Source organism: Nycticebus coucang, chromosome 6, assembly GCF_027406575.1.
Source record: "Nycticebus coucang isolate mNycCou1 chromosome 6, mNycCou1.pri, whole genome shotgun sequence".
Lineage (NCBI taxonomy): Eukaryota > Metazoa > Chordata > Mammalia > Primates > Lorisidae > Nycticebus > Nycticebus coucang.
In genome coordinates, this window is record NC_069785.1 from 59445158 (window position 1) to 59467414 (window position 22257).

Genomic DNA, 22257 nt, shown 5'->3' on the forward strand with positions numbered 1-22257 from the left:
ACACTTTTGAAGTACTCCCCTTGACATCTGGTGAACATAGTCATAGCAATGAGGTATGTAGCACATTTCCTAGGATGAGTTTGTGAACTTAATTGTCAGACCTCGTGCAACAGCCCTGATGTCCATTCCAGAGAAAGAGTTCCAAAATTGCTTTGAAGGGAGGACTGGGCACTGGCCTCAGTACATAGCTTCCCAGGGGGAGTACTTTGAAGGTGACTGCAGTGATATTTAGCAATGAGATATATAGCACTTTTTTTTTTTTTTTTTTTTTTTTTTGGTAGAGACAGAGTCTCACTGTACTGCCCTCGGTAGAGTGCCGTGGCATCACACAGCTCACAGCAACCTCTAACTCTTGGGCTTACGCGGTTCTCTTGCCTCAGCCTCCCGAGCAGCCGGGACTACAGGCGCCCACCACAACACCCGGCTATTTTTTCGTTGCAGTTTGGCAGGGGCTGGGTTTGAACCCGCCACCCTCGGCATATGGGGCCAGCGCCCTACTCACTGAGCTACAGGCGCTGCCCTATAGCACTTTTTTTAAGAGTAAGTTTGCAAACTTAATTGTCTGACTTGTGTGTATTCATGTGCGCTTGTGTGTGTGTATATACACATAATGTGTATCTATGTAGCATGGAATATGACTCAGCCATAAAAGGGAATGATATAATGTCTTTTGCAACAACTTGAATAGAACTGGAAACCATTATCCTAAGTGAAGTATCTCAGGAATGAAAAAACAAGCACCTCATGTACTAATACTTGGGAGCTAAACAATGCACACAAAGAAATATAAAGGACATTGGAAACCAAGAAGGGGGGACGTAGTGAGAGATAAAAACTTACTGTAGAATACAGTGAATGCTTTTCTGGTGACAGGCACATTAAACCCCTGACTTAAGCATTACACTGACAAGGTATTCATGTAACAAAGACGTTAGCATCACTTTAATATTCTGCAATTTATTTATTTATATCTTTTTGGGGGGACAGAGTCTCACTCTGTCTCCCTGAGTAAAGTGCTGTGGCCTCATTGTAGCTCATAGGAACCTCAAATTCCTGGATTTAAGCTCCCAAGTAGCCAAGACTACAGACATGTGCCACCACACCTGGCTATATTTTGGAATTTAAAAAACCTTTAAAAACAAAACTTGGCATTATTTGAAATCAAAAGTTACTGGTATCTTTTCCAGCATCACTAGAGATAATTTAAATTTTCAAAAATCACCAATTTGAGTGAGAACTAAAAAGTCTTTGCTACCAGAGTAGATTCTACCTAGTAGAGAAAAATATGAATCCTTTCTTTTAAATTCAAAACAGGGGGGTAAATTATGAATAAAATATGTCTTAAAGATGCTTGTAGTCAAAAGGTAACTTAGACTTTTGGAAAGAAATAACTTTTTTCGGAAAAGCCAGGGCAGGAGGATGGCTTGAAGCCAGGAGTTTGAGGTTACAGTGAACTGTGATGAAGCCACTGCACTGTAATCAGGGCAATGGAGTAAGACTCTGCCTAAAAAAAAAAAAAAGAAAGAAAGAAAGAGGCTCAGCAGCTGTGCTTAAGCAGCTAAGGCTCCAGCCACATACACCAAGCTAGCGGGTTCAAATCCAATTCTGGCCTGCCAAACAACAATGACAACTACAACCAAAAAACAGCCGGGCGTTGTGGCAGGCGCCTGTAGTCCCAGCTACTTGGAAGGCTAAAACAAGAGAATCGCTTGAGCCCAAGAGTTGGACATTGCTGTGAGCTGTGATGCCACAGCTCTACAGGGAAAGAAAGGGAGGGAGGAAAAAAGGAAGGAAAAACTTTTTAATATTTTATGTCGAGTAGTGTTGTCCTCCCAGAGGTATTATTCAGGAAATGGTTTTTAAATTAATCAGAAAAAATAAAGATAGCAAAGGTATTGTTTTATATATCTATAATGTATTTTTATCACCTGTTAATAACTTTATACTGTAAGCTGTACTTTCTAACTTCCCCCTGTGATTGTTCATACCATCAAAAAATGTTAACTTGCTTTCTTTGTATAAGAATCTGAATTGTTTGTCCCATTTTTCCCTGTTAATTACAGGGTCAATTTCTAATTATACCCCACAATAAGAGTATTTTTGCAAAAATAAATTGGAAAATTACAGCTAATTCAGTCATCAGTATTAATTACATTGTTTTAGGATTGACCTAATTAAAAATATTAGGGCTATGATCTTCACAAGACAGAGAAGTATGGAAAAATCACAATACAGGAAACTTTTTTTTTTTGAGACAAAGTCTCACTTTGTACTCCTGGGTAGAGTGCTGTACTATCCTAGCTCACAGCAACTTCAATTTTTGGCTTAACCAATCCTTTTGCCTCAGCCTCCTAAGTCTAGGACTATAGATGCCCGCCACAATGCCCGGCTATTTTTAGAGATGGGGTCCTGCTCTTGTTCAGGCTGGTCTCGAACTCCTGAGCTCTGGCAATCCACTTGCCTTGGCCTCCCAGAGTGCTAGGATTACAGGCATGAACCACCACTTTTGGCCTAGGAAACACTTTTCTAAAATACTGTTTGCCTGATAGAATTCAAAACAGTGCTAATCTTCTCATACTAAATTTCCCATACAGAATTTTTCTTCAAAAATCTAATCATTTGTCATCACCTGTGTTGCTGTCTCCTTTGTCCAGGCCACCTTTATCTCTTTCTTGTCTTATGACAACAGCTTTCCAACTTCTCTCCTTGTTTTTGTTTTCCTTTTTTAACACAAGATCTTTTTTTTTTTTTTTTTTTTTTGAGACAAAGTCTCAAGCTGTCGCCCTGGGTAGAGTGCTGTTGCGTCGCAGCTCACAGCAACCTCAGACTCTTAGGCTTAAGTGATTCTCTTGCCTCAGCCTCCCAGATAGCTGTGACTACAGACGCCTGCCACAACGCCCGGCTATTTTTTGGTCGTTGTCACTGTTGTTTGGCAGGCCTGAGCTGAATTCACACTCACCAGCTCCAGTGTATGTGGCTGGCTCCCTCACCATTGAGCTACAGGCACTGAGCCACAAGAAGATCCTTTTAAATCTTAAGTCAGATTATATCATTTCTCTGCTTAAAAATTGCCAATAGTTTTCCTTGTCATTGTAAAACCAAAGACTTTAAAATGGTTTGCAAGACTCTTCATGCTCTGTCCCATGCTGCCTCTCAGACTTTATCTTCCACCAGTAGGTTCCTCCCTCACTCTCCAGCCACACTGTCCTCTTTATTGCTACTTAAAGTTATCAGGCACACGCCTACCTCAGGCCCTTGCATTTACTGTTCTCTCTGTTGGAACATACTTTCCTCAGTATCAGTACAGCCAGTTCTCTCTTTGATCATCTATCACTTTATCAATGAGGATCTTTTGTCCTTTGTGACCATTTGTATAAAATAGTAACTTGCCCATAGCACTCTCTGACTCTTTCCTGTTGTATTTTTCTTTAGAGCATTTATTGATAATCATCTGATACAACCTAATCTGTTTATTCCCTGTTACCCACAAGCAATTTTATAAAGTAGGGATTTTATTTGCATCTTTTATTGCACTGAAGTACAAAATAGAAGGTGCTTAGTTAACTGTATTTTGAATATATGAACAAAACTCAAATGATTAGCAGTACAGCCACGGCTCTTTCTCTTTGGACTATGCTTGCTTGACTCAGAGAAGACATAGGCTACGTACAGGATAATGTGAATTATCTTCAGGAGCAGGAGAACTACAAGTATACTTTAACCCATTATATAGAGTGGCCATAAAGTTCATGAGCAAAGACAACTCTTAAATTGCATATGAACTTTACGGACACTGTATTATAAAACTATTTAACATGCTTTTATAAGCAAATCACAAGCACAGCATCTTTATTGCAGAATAGTGCAAAAACCACAGCCCACTTACTAAAATGATCTCATATTGACTCAACTCTTTGTTACTTGCTAACATTATAACAGAGCTATCTCTATAGAGGTGTACATGTTTATTTGAAGTACAAGTCTTAAATCTTTTATTTGCCTTTTTTATCTTGTCTTTTTTAAGACAGAGTCTCACCCTGATTAGAGTGCCTTAGTATCATCAGAGCTCACAGCAACCTAAAACCGTTAGGCTCAAGCAATCCTTTTGCCTCAGCCTCAGGAGTAGCTGGGACTACATGCACGTGCACCACACCCAGCAAGTTTTTTCTGTTTTCTTATTTATTCATTTATTCATTTATTTTTAGTAGAGACGGGAGTCTCATTCCTGTTCAGGCTGGTCTTGGACTCCTGAGTTCAAGCAATCCCACCTGCCCCAGCTTCCCATAATGCTAGGATTGCAGGCATGAGCTACCATGCCCACCCTTCTTTTATTTTCCAGATGATGCAATATTCACATAAAATATCTGAAATTGCACATTACTGAAATACCAAATTTCTTAGTGAGTAAATTAAATAATGAGAAAGTTAGGCAAGAGTTGTTAGTTACTGATAAGGTGTCAACTCTTACTTTTTTGTTACCATTTTTCCCCAGATACTACATATCATTTAAGAAAGATATTAATTTTAACTGAATGTATTACTAGGCAACAGAATTCTGTAACTAACCCCTATACAGATATGCACATACTTCCTTTGTTGGCATAAATATTATTAGAATGCAAAGCATTTGGACTCTTAGAACTGAGAAGTTGTAATTATGTTTTTGGATCAGCCTACCATGTGAAGCTTTAGGCATTTAGTTATGCCACTTGCATGTATATTTATAAAACTACAACTTAAGATTCAAATGGACACTGGGTATCTATACTAGTAGGTCACAACTGTGTGTCTCTAGAAAATAGTAATATGATGTGATTTAAAATATTTCATAAAACCTAATAAATTGTGTAGTTTGCTGAAATAGTTACTCAAACTAACTAAAACATCAGATTTCTTTTCACTAGAGTTATTTTAGTTCAGCATGGCAATGTTTCATTTCCCTTCTTATCAGAAGTTCTGAATGGCTTTGATTTTTCTTTTTAAGAGAGAAAAATGTTCATCATAACAAAAAGTCTAGGAAACAATCTTTCAAAAGAGGAATTCAGAGGTTGGGAGTGGAGTAGACTATAAAATGTTTTATTAGTGTTGTAATGGTTAGAAAATCTTTGGCCTAGTTTAAATGCCTATACTTTGGTGGTGCCTGTAGCTCAGTGGGTAGCGTGCCAGCTACATACACCCAAGCTGGCAGGTTCGAACCCAGCCTAGGCCTGCTAAACAACAATGACAACTGCAACCGAAAAATAGCCAGGCACTGTGGCAGGAGCCTATAGTCCTAGCTACTTGGGAGGCTGAGGCAAGAGAATCGCTTAAGCCCAGGAGTTTGAGGTTGCTGTGAGCTGTGATGTCACAGCACTCTACCAAGAGCAACATAGTGAGACTCTGTCTCAAAATATAAATAAATAAATAAAGCCTATACTTTGCAGAAATGGAAAATAAGGTGCCAAGATAGTCAATGACCAATCCTAAGATTTCATGCCTCCTAAGATGTAGAGCTGAAACTTGGATCTTTGTCTCTAGACTTCTAGTTTAGTATTCATTTGTATCATATGATTAAAAAAAAAAAAAAAAACTCCACAGTGTTCTGGGACCTGAGCAACCTATCTGATGTAAATAGAGTACCAATGGGTGGTGGAGAGAATACTTCTGCCCTACTGCATATACTTGTGACATAGATACAGAGACTAAGTAGCTTCCAATCTGGAAAATACATTTGTCATTATTAGGGTGGCATATCCCTGTCACTGGTAAAGCATACTAAATATTAGTCAAATCGTGCTTGTGTCACTTTGTTATTTGTTGCAAAGGCACTATTGACACCTTTTCCCATCCCCTCCCCTGTTTATCATCTCTCCTTAGATATGTTTTCAAAATGAAGGGTTATTTAATGTCCATTTCATTAAAAATGGTCATTAAAATTTTAGTAGTCAGAAACCTTTCTTAAAAGATAGTCCTTTCGGGCGGCGCCTGTGGCTCAAGGAGTAGGGTGCCGGTCCTATATGCCAGAGGTGGCAGGTTCAAACCCAGCCCCGGCCAAAAAAAAAACCACAAAAAAAAAAAAAAAAAGATAGTCCTTTCATAAGTTTAGGATCTGCATGATTTCTTTCAGTGATGAGTATAGCAAAAATTAGCTTTGCTTTATCATTACAAATGTAAGTCAGGATGCTTTGGTGGACTCTCATTGTTTATTCAGAGGTAAACAAAGCATTAAAAAATTACTACCACTAGCAAGAATTTCTACAGAAACAAAAATATAGATTAGAGGCCAGAAAAAACTTAATGTATAAGCTAGTTAGAGATTTGGATTATAGATTCTTGAAATGGTTCTGGGCTAAGATGCAGATGTTACTAAGTCTCTTTAAAAATAAATTGAAAATAGAGTATTTTGGTGCCATTTCATTTCTCATAAATTGAAAGAATCTGGCACTTTCCAACTCAGAAGAAAAAAATTGCACATGCCAAAAAAAAAGAAACAAAAGAATGGGTAGCACTTTCTTTAGTGGACAGCTAACTCAAAAATTGTTTACCTTTACAGATGATTTAAAATAATAGCTTTGTTTGTTTACAGTTTTGTTTTATTGTTAGTTTGCCTAGTAAGTCAGTAGTGCATAACCTTGTGCCAGTCTTGAAAGCTCATCAGAAGTGCTGGTTTACTGAGGAATTTAAAACCTAGAGGTCCTCCTCATCTTTTTTTTCTTTCTTTCTTTTTTTTTTTTAATGTGCACACACACAACATTAGGCAGTCCTGTGATTATAGAGCCATCTGCAGGAAAATTACCAATTTGCAACATAGTTAATGATTTTCTTACCATGCTATTTCAAGTGGTAAATGAGAAGTGACAAACTGCAATTCATGTGGGGAAAGAAAGGGACAGCCAAGAGATGCAAGAATCATTAGGGCGAAGAGGGCCCCCCAACCTTAATTTTTCAAAGAAAACTGCTTTGTCATAATGAGTTTGTGATCAAAAGAAACATACAAATTGCTTCAGGTTTTACATATTCTCAGTAATTGCAGTTCTATCTCATTTGAAAAGGTAGCTAATGATTGCCTTTTAGAAGCTTTGTGTGATCTGTCAGTTCTGTTCACGTTGATGTCAGAAGGATACTATTTATTTACCCTTTCTCCTCCAGAAGTTAGGGCTGTTTTTACACATCTTCATTATAGTCATATGATTGTCAAAAGGGGAATTAAAGTGTTCTGTTGCCCTAAAAATGCAGTTTCCATAGCTGTTTTCATCGGCTATACAGATTGATGTTTTGTATTTTGTTAATCATTAAGCATTTCTAAAACTCAATTTAGACTTGAGATATTCGGGGGATGTTTTGTTTGTTTCTTTGTGTTTGTTTTTTGGGGGTTTTTTTTGGTTTTTTGGCCGGGGCTGGGTTTGAATCCACCACCTCTGGCATATGGGACAGGCGTCCTACTCCTTGAGCCACAGGCGCCGCCCAAAACTGGATTATGTATTATTTGATTGTTTCTTTTCTTTTTTTTGTGGCTTTTGGCCGGGGCTAGGTTTGAACCCTCCACCTCCGGCATATGGGACCAGCGCCCTACTCCTTGAGTCACAGCCACCGCTCTTTGTTTTTTGAGATAGAGTCTCACTATGTCCCCCTTGGTAGAGTGCTGTGGTATCACAGCTCTTGGCAAGCTCAAACGTGGGCTTAAGCGATTCTCTTGCCTTAGCCTCCCAAGTAGCTGGGACTACAGGTGCCCACCACACCTGACAACTATAATTGTAGTTGTCATTGTTTTTAGCAGACCCAGGCCGGGTTTGAACCTGCCAAACCCGGTGTATGTGGCTGGCGTCCTAACCATCAGATACAGGCACTGAGCCATAGACTTGAGATATTTATAAAGAAACACTAAGAAATAATATGTTCTATGTGTGAGACAGACACTGTTGTGAATTTTAGCATGTATCTTTACAGTGTTGAGAAATACATATTTATGTGTGTTGATGCTTCTGATTCCCAGCAATATTCAGATAAATTGTGTACCAGCATGCAGAATAATTTTTAATATAAGGTATAAGTGTAGTTATTGATTTGGATAAGATTTAGGTATTCATAGTTCAGAATTAAATGGAGCAGTTATTTCTTAGAATATCACATGAATAAAGATTACAAAACCAGTCTTTGATTTTTAAGATTTTCATGCAGTGGAAATACAGTAATTGGAAACCCTTTTTACTGATGGACTAGGTATCAACAAGATGAAAGTGAGTGTTGAATTTAGGACATGTACTATACATTTCAGATCAATAACACTATTATATTTATATAATGTGTGTCGAGTTTTAGTGGACTGGTTTTAAAGGGATGCATTGTTTTGCTGGTGTTTTTTATTCTTGTTTTCTTTGTTGAAAAAGTAAATTTTCTAAAATGTGAAGATGATAGACCACCAGAAGACCAATTTCCTGAACACTTAGGAATTGACCTTAAATTTACAGAGTAACACATACTGAAAAAATCTGCAATGTAATGTTCAAATATAAAGCCTAGGGTTTTGGCATCTGATTTCAGTTAGGAGACACACACTTACAAGTCAGCTCCATGCAACTAAGGAAGAGAAGGCATCAGGGAAGAATATTCTGCCTTTAATTTGCCCACTTAGAGGTTCTCTCACTTATAATCCTTCTAAGTCCATCCTCACCGCTACCTCCCTTGTAACCAATAATTTATTGGTTATTTATTGATCTATCCTTTAGGAAAATGAAGAGTTCATTTGTGGTATTATTCATATGTGAACTTTTAAGTTTGGCTTTATTACTCAGACTGTTTTCCAAGAATTGATTCACTTAGAAATAATGTTGAAACTTTCATGAGGAATCCTATGAGTAGATTTTTAGATTTACTTTCCAGCCAGATCTTCTGGCTTTTTGGAACAGTGGAATGTTGCCTGTTTATTTTAGAAGACTGTACAGTAAGATTAACCATTAACTGACCTTTATTAACTAATTCAAGATGTGTTATTCAGTCCAATTGAAATTTTCTTTTGAAAACTGTTTAGAATGTTGTTGCCTTTTAAAACATTCTTGCTTAAAGATAGTTTGAAAAATAGATGACTGTTAGAGTGATCTAAGTATCAGGATAAAGATGAGCTAATAAAATAGATTAAAATACTGCATAGGAAAAAAAATAATAAAATAAAATACTGCATAGGTAATTCCAAGAAATTTTGTATAGCTCCCCAATGAACATTTATTTCCCAATCAACAGAAAAATAAGAAGGAAGAAGGAAATTTTTGTATGGGAGCCTGGAATTTAAACTGAAGTCCCGAAAATTCTTACACTTAGAAAATGTCTTTTCCTAAATCTTAAGAAGTAAATTGCTTAGGCGAAACAAATTAAAGGTTTGGGGAGGGGGAGGAGTGGTGGGAGGGTTGTGGCTCAGTGAGTAGGGTGCCAGCCTTATATACCCAGGGTGGCAGGTTCAAACTCGGCCTGGCCAAACTACAACAACAACAAAAAATAGCCCGGCATTGTGGTGGACGCCTGTAGTCCCAGCTACTGGGGAGGCTGAGGCGAGAGAACCGCCTAAGGCCAGGAGTTGGAGGTTGCTATGAGCTGTGATGCCACCGCACTCTACCAAGGGGGTCAAAGTGAGACTCTATCTCAAAAAAAAAAAAAAAAAGTTTTGTGTTTTTTTTAATCTGCTTAGGTCTATGCTTGATGGGTATCAGAATAGGAATAAATATCACATCCAAAAACATCCCAAAAATTTGGTGGGGAGAAGAATATTTGAAAATCCATGAAATTCAATAATCCTTAAACCAGGAATCATTAGTTTGCTAATAAAAGATGTATGGCCCCAACTTATTTTTTTTCCAGAGTTCTCTGACATTTTCATTAATCATGCTGCCACTTGTGCTCATTAATGCCTGTCTTGCTATAAAACTTGGTGATTTTTTTATATTGTACTAGGTGATGTTAATATTAAAGTCAGATCACATAATCTTAGAATAACACATAAGTGATAATGTAGAATTGTTGGTGGAAACAATTCAGGATAAAAAATGCTTGACAGTTCAAGCTCCTGCACAGACTGCATGCCTGTCTGAAATCAGGTTTAAAAATTGGCCCTGTCTCCAGCTGACTCATTTTGTCAGACTGAGTCACAGGATTAACCCTTGACATGTTCCTTTGAGGGAAAAAAAAAGGCAAAGATTAAACAACTGCATTGGCCAGAGCAGCACTTGATCCATCTATGTGCATTTTCCCTGTAATATGATTCTTCTTAGGGAAAAAAATGTGCTGCAGCTGTTGCATAGATTAAATTAGGTTTTATAAAAATATTTTTAAGAGAAAAAAGACTTTATTATAGAAGATAATTTCTAATTGCAATAAAACAAAATGACTACCTACCTCAGCCAATGTTAGTTTCTTTTGGGTAAGGTATTTGAGGGGTGACAAACTTAAAAAGCTTTACCATAGCATACAAGTAGAATATGGGAATGAGATACTTTATTTAGATTACCACCAGTTTTTTTGATGACTTATTGTTTTTGAGAAAAGAGTTTAGTATAATAGGTGGATTTTTGTTTTTTTTAAGTACCACTTTCTACTCTCAAATTTAGGAATAGTGCATACCAGTTGCCTGTGATGCATATTGGTGGAGGAGGTCTTCCTTACACATGTATGGATTTAATATCTATGTTTTTGAGAAAAGGAATGAAAAGTGTAAGCAAAAGCTTTTAATTAGTTTGTCAACTCTGTTTAGAAACTGTTAGCCAGGCACTGTGGCTTTCATCTATAATAGTAGCACTCTGGGAGGCTAGGAAGATTGCTTGAGCTCAGTAGTTCAAGGCCAGCCTGAGGAAGAGAGAGACCCTGTCTCTACAAAAAAAAAAAAAAAAACAGAAAAATTAGCCAGGCATTGTGGTGGGTCCCTGTAGTCCCAGCTACTCAGGAGGCTGAGGCAAGAGGATCGCTTGAGCCCAGGAGTTTAACATTGCAGTAAGCTAGGCTAATGCTGCAGCACTCTATCCAGGGTGAGACTCTATCCAAAAAAGAGAGGGTGGGGGCGGGGAGGGGAAATTGTTGTGTTTTACATTCAAATTTGGGGTTTAACAGCAGATCTTACCCAAGTGCTTAATATTAATAATAAACTGATTTTAGAATAGTAAAAGAAGTTTGGTTATACGGTTTGGCTAAAATAAAGATCTAACGATGAAAATTAAAATTTTCATTGTGCTTTAATAGCCAAGGTTGCTTAGTTGGATTTATATAATGCTATTTACGTTGTCAGACAACATAGTATTCTCTCTGTTTTCTGTCAAGCACCAGAGAAATGAGCTTAAGTATTATAAGTGATTATTTTATTAACTAATACAGTAAAAGTTTTCTCAGATTGGAATAATGATTATAGGAAGAAAATGTTGAAGTCGTGTGGGTGCTTTGTGGCTCCCCTCTTCTCTCTATTCCTCCTTTCTTTTTTTGTTTTTAATAATAGCAGTAGGAAATTTTATTTTATCTGATTGGTTCCGTTCCCCCCCCCCCCCTTTTAAGAGTAGCTGTTCTGTCACTAGAGAAAAGACTATGCCTATGAAAGACTAAAATTTACTTGAATGGTTTTAAGGCATGGCATTGTTAATTGTAAATCAAAGCTTTTTACACAGTTCTCCAAGGATTGAAATGGTTCTTTGTGGTCTCTCAGGAGGGAGGAAGTTACAGACCACTCTGCAGACTGGCATTTTAATAGTCTGCTGTGCTGTGATGTTCTTTTGCAGCTGCTGCTTAGCCTTTTCTATATCTGGAGAGTGTGGGGAGGTTTTATTGTTGTTCCAATACCATCAGCTTTAAAAACATTGTGAAGTTAGCTGGCCTTACTGTCTGATTTAGTTTTATTAATGTAATTTGATCAATATGTTTCATACAAATGAAGGTTTGGGGGGGGTCCCATATAGTATATTCCCAGAATATTTCATGGAGGATTTCTGCATCATGAAAGGTTCTTTTAAAAAAGTGATGTGCCTTGTTTTGCAGCTTGTGGGCTGTCCTCTGATTCTGATTAACACAGTCCTGTTAGAACCTACAAGGCACAAGAAGAGACAATACAAAGAGGTTTTGATGGAGGGAAATAAGAAAAAAAAGAGAAGTTGTTCTTCTGTTTTTCTGGATTAGAATTTACACCAAAAGATAAATTAGAAAATTTTTAAATAACAAAACATGTTTGTGTGTGTAAGTCATGTATTCACAGAAGTGTTTGAAAACTGACTTCAAAATATAATGAGGTAGAAAAACCTGAGACATGTATTATCACCTGATGATTTTTCCTTTCTGAGAAATCTGGATATTAACAAAAATATGAATATATAAAATATTAAGAACAGTAATGAACTTGGAGAAAAGATTTTTAAGAAATCTTATTTAGTTTATAAGCTAGAGTGCACATTGTTGTCTGTATACACACCAGCCTTTCATACTTTATATAAGGAAAACAAAACCATGTTTGTTTTTTTCTATTTAGTTTTTGAATCACTTAATACATATGTTCTAGAAGACTGCAGTTCATTATAAACTTTTAATTGGTGTTATGAATGAGCAATTCAAGGAGCTTAATAATTGAAAATCTCTATTCACATTTTAAAAACAGATGACTCATTTTTAAGATAATTTTTCTGATTTTTGGACTAAACTTTTCAATAAAATGTGTTCCTGTCTATTTTTAATATGATTATAATATGTTAAAAATATTATGGTTTGTTCTAGCTAGTTAAGAGGTTCTTACATGACAGTCGGCTTTCTCTAGGAAGTGATTTTGTTCAAGGCTTAACTGTCTAGATCCTTCTTGTTACACATGATTCAATGTTTCCAATTCCTGATTACTTGATCATGTGTTTATCAAAGTTGAAGCAACTTTAGACCACACCAGATGGTAATGTTACTGGAGGTGTAGCAAGTAAGTTTCCCCTGCCACAAATGCTTTTAATTTAATTAAAACTAAAAACAAATTAGCGGAAGATCTATTATTAGCTTCCCTTCCTTTGTATATGCGTGTATATATTTATGTTTACATATATATGAAGTAAATCCTTTGGATTAATAATTCCTTGCTATATTTTTCTGCGGAACACTGTTTCTCTTTTCTTTATTTAGCCTTTACAAATGGCATTTTTTAATACTCCAGATTTTGTCTTATTGGTATCCTCCACCAGTGGAAGGACTGGATGGAAATGGAAAGAGGTTACTTACAGCATAAACTCTCCCTCTGTGCTCTGTGAGTTGGTTTAGTCCTATTTTGCATAAGTTCCTTTTGAGTAGATCCATGTGTGGATGCATAGTACTGAGGACTTACTCTGTTTGCCTGAGTGGATCTATGTCGTGGAGAGAAGCTGTAGGCATTAGAGCAAACAGTAACATTTTCAAAATCAACATGTATTGTGCTTATCCTGTTCCTGGAATGGGCAGCAATTCTTTGATGTATTACTACAATGGGAAAACGGTAAGCCTTTCTCTTTGTTCATGGAGCTTCTAACTGGCTTGTTTAATTGCTTTTTACTAAAACCCGTGAGGTTTTATTTTATGCTTTTCTGCAACACGTTAGATTGTATATTTATTTGTTAAGTAGTGTCAGTAAAGTCATGTCTTCTACACAATTAATCAATAATTGTCAGCTCTTATTTTATTTTTAAAATAGTATAGAAAATAAACTTGAAATTGTGAGCTATTATTTTTAGCCTGATGTCTTTGCTAGCAGTGAGCTTGGAAGTACATTTGCTTTGATGTTTTTGTATATTGTAAACATACAATCTTTATGTAAAATACATACATACATATATATTGAGAATTATTTGATGCTTTGTAGATGGACAGAAAAGATGAAAGTCATCTTGGATATTCATAAAAATAACAAGCTTGAAGTTCTGGGAATGATTAGGGAAAGCAGTCAGCTAGTGAGGGCCCTATTTCCTGTTTGGAGTTTCAGGTCCAGAGCCTGACTTTTCTGGGATACCATCTGTTTCCAATCAAACTAGAATTTTGACCTTGTGCAGAGTCATAAAGTAAGTCACTATTTTTAAAAAGAATGCATTTATGCATTTTCCAAAGAATGTATTTCTGGTCAATTTATAGCACATGGTTAAGTGTTTTAAAATAATACTTTGTTTTCCTAAGCAAAAAATTTCTATTCTTTAAATTAATTGCTTTGTATTAATTATTTATTTCTGCAAAAAAATACCATTAAGCCGTAGGATTTTGTATATTCTAAGAAGAAAGTCCACTTCTCTGAAAGATTCGGTAGGAGTTATCTTTGTAGGATACTTGGTAACTTATAAAAATGTTACACTAATCAATAACAACCTTCGTTTATATCAGAAATTCCGTATTTTTCTTCTCAGTCTTTCAAAATTTTTTCCCTTCAGTGTCTTATGAAAAAATCCATATATCTGGCTTTTGTGACAGGGGAAGTGGAGAAGTATTTTTAATACTAATGTTTTAAGTTACAGAGAAAATTCAATTACATTTTCCTAAAATAGTCATAAAATTGGATATGGTTGTCTCTTCCCTTTTTACCACTTGAAAATGTTTGAAAATAACGTATGGCTAACCAGGGTACTGAGAAGTAAAGCACTTTTTCATTCACTGACTTAAAGGACTCACTTAAGGCCTGTTTTGACTCAGCCAGTATTTGGTTGTGAACTTTTGGATAAGTTTTCTTGATAATAAGCCAGAATATCTTTAAACTTACTAAAAGTATATGTTCAAGCTGCCCATCTAAGCAGAGCTTTGGAGAATGTGAAAGGTAAATTTAGATGGATAATAAAGTGAAATTATTTAATCTTTATGTAATTTTTTTGCCAGGTGTCTTTCAAATATAAAAATATTTTTCTTCTGTGTTCAATTCTAAGTAAAACTGTTTTAAAATGGTTTGTGGATATGTGTGTTGTGTTGGAAGTTCAGTAAAATTAATTATGCAGGACCCCTAAAGCAGAGAGACTATAATGCAAATTGAGTTTAGATTTTATTCTTTCAAGAGCACAGATTACTCCATTACATTTCTCTTTGTTCTACATTGGGAGGGGGGTTAGAGACAGCTTTGATAGTATTAAGTATTTCCAGGCTTATGGTAGATGGCAGAATTGGTATGTGAAAGAATAGCCTGAAAATTGACAGGTCAAAGGTAACTTTTATGTTCTTGAAAATGTATAAATAGATGATAAATATTGTCTTAGTCCTCTGAATCATAAGGCACTGGAGTTATAGGTATTTTATTTTTACTCATCCCTAGTTTTAAAAGTTACCCTAAGAATTTTTTAAAATGTTCTTAGAAATTGTTAGAAACTTATCATCTAATGAATTTAATTTTCTTTAATAAAATTATGTATCATGTAGTTACATTGTGTGAAGATTATATAAATACATGATGTTAGTATATATTGGGAAATGTCTGTCAGTGCTTTATAGCAAATGCTAGCACTTTAATATTTCTACACTTTAAGTGAAATAGGGAAATTTTACATATAATCGTAATGAACAGGTTAAATTTAAGCTTACTCTATAATGTTGTTTTATCAATTTATTTTAAGACAGTAGAGTGGATGAATTTTTTAAATGCTAATGAGTTTGCATCAATTCATTTTTAATATCCTACTAGGGCAGTGCTTCTCAACCTTCCTAAGGCAGTGACCCTTTAATACAGTTCCTGGTGTTGTGGTGACCCCAACCATAAAATTATATTCATATTATGAGAGAGTTGACAAATCCTAAGTGTACCTGGTTTTAAACAGAATACTTTCCCCTTTCTTTTTTATTTTTAAGTTTTCAAGTTGATTACATATATTTAAGAGTATTTGGAATATCTAGTAAAACTGAACAAACTCTGGGAAAAGACCAAAAATTCTTTTTATATTTAATTACCTAATGTTATTTGGCCAGTATTATATTATCAGAAATATAACGGAGTTGTACATATATGTGCAGAAAAGAGAAGCCAAAAATTTATCCATAGAACATTATATGTAACTTTTGTGTAGCTATATTTCATGTTTTGTGTAGCTATGTTTCATGTTGTAGGGTATTTATGTGTGTTTATAATAAATAGAGATATTAAAACTTTAGAACACTATACTTTTTTGAGATTTAAAAAATAGCAAGGAACAGTGAGTTTCTGAGATTCCTTACTTAAAAAAGGAACTTATTCGGTTTTTTCACTGATGCAAATAAATTATGTCCTTTATGCAGAAAGGAAGAAAGTCTTATAGAGGTAAAGGAAAGAAAAATTGGAGCAAGAGAGGCCTTCTCTTTCTCTCTTTCTCTCTCCTTGAGGTTTCTGGAGTTTTAGCCTTCCTCAGTCCAATCAACCTCTTATTTTTCTAGGCTGCTAAAAAATATTCCAGTAATAATTTCAGCAAGTATAAACTTGATTATTATTTTTGTTATATTAAGAGATTATTTTAATTTTATGAGAGACAACACAGAAACCCATGTTTTAAAACTCAAGCTGGAAACATAATTTTGAATGTTATTTCTTTCGATGAGATCTGTGAAAGAAGAGACAGAGTGAACATGTTTGTGCGGGCTACTCTGTGCCAGGAACTTGCCAAGAACTTCGTGTTTATCTCATTTAATTCTCACAATTGCCCTGTCCTTTGAATGTTCCTAACCTCAGTTTATAAATAAGGTAGTTCAGTCCTATTCACTTAGAAAATTGTTGAAGTCAGAATTTGAATCCAGGTTTACCTCCCAAGAACAGGTTTTCTTTTTTATATTATTCATGGAAAAGAAATTAGTCTCCATTACAAAGGACTAAACTAAATTTATCCTTACTACAATTTTTATTAAAATACACTACATTGAAAAGAAAATGTAACTGGGAAGAACACTGGGCCACTCATACAAATAATTCCATTTTACATATATGATCAGAGTAGCAATTTTCTGAATACTTATAAGCACATTTTTATCAATTTTTAAGATGAATAACTTAAAACTGTCCCAGGTATGTTGTTTTAAAACTCAGGAAATTAAACTAGTAGATTTCTTCTTCTTCTAGAATTCATCATAGTGAAAATTGGTTTAGCCATGGTTTGGGCACCTGATTGCCCATGAAATCTTTTGTTGTTGTTGTTAATTAGAGTAACAAGTAACTAAAATTGCATTGTAAATGCTTCAAAGACTTATTTTTCAAATAAACATTTTCAGTTAATAAAAATACAGAAACCAATGTGTGTATATAGCATTACTTTTCTATTAGGGGATTTATTGCCAGTTAACATAAGGGAAGAAAGTACAATTAAATTAATTCAAATTTCCAGATTGTCTGTAGGCCCACTAAAGTTAAATCTAACATTTTTATGATAGGCAGAACATGAAGTCATTTTTTAAAATCTCTGAATATAGAATGCTAAAGGATATTGAATAATAAGGATTTTTATCATAAGTCTACTTAGTTTTTTTTTTCCCTGCCTTTACCAAAAACATCTGAGACTATAGCATATGCGTATGAGCCCAAGAAAGTTTTCTTTTTCTTTAATTCAGGTGAGTACAAATAGCAGTGTAGGCCCTGCCAGGAGGTTTCATCACTGGTTAATTTAGTAATGTGTTTAAGAAAGAAAGTGAAATCCTTTTCATGAACATTTTGAAGAGAGAGGCTCAGGTACAGTATTGTAGGATCTAAATGTCTTTAAAATGGAGGTAGCAAAGAAGTGACGGTCATTGATTTGTTCAGACTATTATCCTAGCAAGCAAGTTTTAAATGCTGCCCCTTAGAAATTCCATAATTTATCTCTCAAGAAAAAAAGTAATAATTAGGAAAATGATAGCAGTTACAGAAGAAAATCCAGTAATGTTAGTTTAAGATTAATATAAACGTGCTTGGTTTACCTAAGAAGGAATTATTCTCACAATTGAATACCAGTAGTATTCAACTGTGCTTGTTAGATAGCAAGAGCAGTAATTGATTTTAAGATGCTATGCACTGAAAATCAGAATTCTTTTTCTTATTTTTGCTGGGAAGGAAATTTCATTTTATTTTCCCCTAAACATGTCTCTGGAAATTGGGGGGGGAAAGATATAGGTCCTTTTATTAGGAAACCATTGAAAGGATAAACATATATTTATCCCTTTAACAAAAAGCCTGTGATTTTAACAGGCTTATTCGGTGAAAAGAATTTTCCATAGAGGTAACCTGTATGTTCTTGAGTCAGTCCTTTTACTGTAGATATTTTGCTTTATGATGCCTATTATTTCACTTATTGTGGTATTTTTACTGGATCTATGTAAATATTTTCCCTTAGGCTTGGAATTAAAAACTATAGTAGCAAGTTGAATTTAATGGTAAAATTTGTAATTTTTATGTTAATATTAAAATACTGAAACCAAGGAGGTATTTATCAATCTATCATTTGTTAAGTATTCCCAGATACTAAGGTATTCTTAAATTAGACTCTCATTGTAGGATTTATTTAATTTTTTTATGTTTTTCTTTGGGGTTATGTTTGCTTTAATTTTAATTTTAATTAGAAGAAGTAACAGAAAAGTGAAGACCTAAATTTTAGCAACTTTAATTTTGCCTTTTAAGTTAAACATACTTGGTATACTATATGATTTATATCTTACCACATACCTGAGATAAATATTCATACAAAGTAATGGACCCAAAATGATTAGAAAACTATATAGGAAATGTTTTCTAGGAAATTAATTTCTTCTGATATCTTCTTAGCACTCTTTTTTTTTTAGAGACAGAGTCTCACTTTGTCACCCTCAGTAGAGTGCTGTAGCGTCACAGCTCACATCAACCTCCAACTCCTGGGCTTAAGTGATTCTCTTGTCTCAGCCTCCCGAGTAGCTGGGACTACAGGCGACCGCCACAACACCCAGCTATTTTTTTTGTTGCGGTTTGGCAGGGTCCAGGCCCGAACCCGCCACCCTCGGTATATGGGGCTGGTGCCCCACCCACTGAGCCACAGGTGCTGCCCTTCTTAGCACTCTTATCTGAATAAGTATAGATAGCCATTAAAATTTTTTTTATTTGCTCTTTTTAAAACAGCCTCTTTTTTACTAAATGCAGATCCCATAGAATTCAGAAATACAAGGAAATTTGCCATAGTAATTGTGTATATTATTATGAGTGAACTTGCATAGGTTAATGGGCAATAATTTAAACATTAAAAAATAAATTCTTAGGACAATTATCTAGCTTTTCTTCCTTAGTTTTTGAGTGCTGACTCTTAAATATACATATTTTTTAAATTATAGACCCCGAGGTTTAATAGCAATTTTTTTTAATATACGTTTTAATTTAACTTGGGTTGGGATTTTCTTTTTCCATTGACCTAGTCTTTGTCCCCAACCCCAGATTTTAAGTGCTCAGCTTGATCTTATAAAATTGTTACTGTTTCATATAAAATACAATTATTGAAAGCATCAGATAAATTAAGTGTATGTCCCTGAATATAATATTGTGTTTTCATTTTAAAATTATAATTGTACAGTAAATTAGCCAAATGATTTTGTTTTATTATTTTTGTAAGTTGCTATAAATTGTGCTGAAGATAATTTCTATTATTGGTATAACTTTTACATATTTGAAATCCATATTAAGGTACATTAAAGTGATGATATCGAACATACTGGAACGTAAATGGAAGTACTATTAAAATCATCTTGACAAAAGAGCTAATAGAAGCCCAACAGGACAGAATCTTGGTAATTAGCTCTGTGTTGGAGCATGTTCAGAAAATTGGATAATCTGCTTCACCCTTCTTTATTCCAAATTAGGTGAAAGATATTCCCAAAATGTTTGAAAATTTAGGCTGATAGTGGTTTTCATAGGCCTTTGAGTTTATGAGAATCCTAGAATACTTTTCTAAGTAATGTATATAATCTTAAACTGCTGAGTAAGGGACAGTGATGTAAACCTGCTGTGTTCAAGATAATAACTTGAAATTCAGTTCCTTAGTTTTGTACTATCCACATTTCACGTGTTCCATAGTCTGGTGACTAATAGGTACACTATCTTGTATAGCACAGATGCAGAACATTTTGGTCATCACAGAAACCTCTATTTGGACAGCACTTATCTAAAGAATTCCTCTGACTTTCTGTGGAAGGATATCTTAATTAAGATATATAACTATTCTCATATACTAAGGAATATTTCTACCTCTTTCTCATCTGGGACATGTAAAAATATCAGGCACCACAGAGGTTGTGAATCTATTTTTAAAAGTGTAGGGAATCATATAATGCTTTAACTTTATCTTACTACTGAAGGTGACTAGATGAAAAACTTATTTTGCAAAAACTTCTACGACTTTGCTTCTTTTCAGTAATTATCAGAAAGTCATTATGCCTCCTGTCTCACAGGGATGTTTCCAATATTCATTATAGGAAGTTTGCGTTGCTACCAGGAGCACAGTGCCCAGCTTCAACCTCTAGAGCTAAACAGAGTGGTCTGCCCTGAATTTGGGATTGTCCTTGTAATTAAACTGAATCATCCAAGCAGGAAGAAAGGAATCTATCTTTGCAGATTTGACTCAAATTGGTTTTATGACCTAAAACATTCCAAGTAAAATTGTGTACTCATTATAAAGAGTAATTGTAAATGTTCATCCTTAATGCCATCCTTTTAAAAAACTTCCTTTGGAATGGGTGCCATCAGAACATTCAAGGTATTAATGTGGTTTCTTTTTGACCAGAGTTAATAGTGAAAGGGAGATATATTTTAGATTTTTAATTCTGTTCTTTCAAATTAGGAGTGTGTATTCTCAAAACACTCAGAATTTCTCTTAATACCATTCTTGGAGGGGAAAATATAAGCACTTGGGAAAAGAATGGTCCCATGATGGCTACTGTTAGCCTGGCATTCAAAAATAGAGGCTAGCATTCTAGAGGAAAGTCTATCTACTGCAGTTTAATAGAACATCTGAAATAACTTAATTGTACCTTTTTCTATTCTCTTTAGCATAGTTTGACCTCTGGCAGATTTTAATCATCTTAAAGCATATATATTCCTTTCTCTTAATTTTAAGGTTATTTGTTGTGATACAAAATCATCCTTGAGATTTAAACGTGATTAGATCATAACTAGGGGAAAAACTGGCATCTATGTGCAGGTGATCGGGTGACATAAGCAGTCTGCTTTTAATTTGTGGCCAGTACTGATTGTAACTAAGAGAGACTTGCTCTTTTTGTGGAATTGGCTGACTATTTCCTTCCATCTGGAGTTAATAAAGTCTTTGAGACCACATCAGTTGTGCTTTGCCGCAAGAACTCTTTGATCTGAAAAATCAAGACTGGCACAACTGCTGCTTCATCACATTGCCTCGATGTTTTTGTAAGCTATGGTTAAGATACCAAAAGCAAAGATACTTAGCCCATGTCGGACAGGCCTCTTTGAGAACTGTGTATTTCAAAATATTTTTATTATGATAAAAATTTTGAATTTGTGCTAGTACATAAGTGATAATGTAGAGGTTTGTGGATTTCTGTTTGTTTTTACCATTTTCATTTATAACATCTATCCTTTAGAAGTCTATTTTTCCAAAGTCTGTTTGTGAAGACTAGTATTAAAGCAGACTTTACCTCTAAAGCGTGCCCCATTTTCTCGTTGCAATCTTAAAATTTTTGAGTAAGAGATAGCAAGTCTCTTTCTCTGCTTTGTGTGATTTATCTTGTTTTCCTTGCTGTCGCATAACCTAGATCTGATCAACACATTCTTGCAGTAATGTGTAAATCAGTAAAGCCCACTTTATCCCTCTGCTTCCTTTTGTAATTGCAAACATTTAAAAAATTTGAAAGTGTAAGTTTTATCATGTGTGGAATACAGTAAACTGAATGAAAATAAAAATAAGTATAAATGACAAATTGTGTAGAAATTTAAACTGATATATGACACCTCAAAATTGGACTTTTTTTTTTCTTCATAATTATCAAGTGTGAAAGGCTTACATAGGGTTTCAGTCTGTAACCTGGATAGAATTAGAGAATTTTAAGTTTCATACTTTCAGGTCAAGGATGATGTATATGGTAAAGTACATGTTCAAAGCTGTGCACAGTAGCTCACGCCTGTAATCCTAGCACTTTGGGAGGCTGAGGCAGGTGGATTGTTTTCAGCTCAGGAGTTCAAGACCAGGCTAAGCAAGAGCAAGACCCCATCTCCAAAAGGAAAAAAAAAAAAAAATTGTAGCTAAAATAAAATAAAAATTGAGAAATAAATGAATTACTGCAATATAAACGAAAAAAGTATATGTCCACATGCTGTCTTCTAAATTTGATTCTCATTTGTATTTTCTGATGAGGTCTGTAAATTTACTC

At 34.9% G+C, this 22257-nt stretch overlaps 1 protein-coding gene across 8 annotated transcripts in view; it reads left to right on the top strand.

The window, feature by feature from the left end:
- Positions 1-22257, top strand: part of TCF12 (transcription factor 12) — a 410397-nt gene that overhangs the window by 323132 nt on the left and 65008 nt on the right. For 2 of the 8 annotated variants that reach the window (XM_053593159.1, XM_053593160.1), the window contains exon 1: positions 13256-13441. The exons of 5 other annotated variants lie outside the window; for them this stretch is intronic. In XM_053593159.1, the coding sequence (XP_053449134.1) occupies positions 13265-13441 (177 nt within the window). In that variant the 5' untranslated portion in view covers positions 13256-13264. Of the gene's footprint in view, positions 1-13254; positions 13442-22257 lie in introns of those variants that run through there. One more of the 8 variants, XM_053593158.1, reaches the window with a different exon arrangement.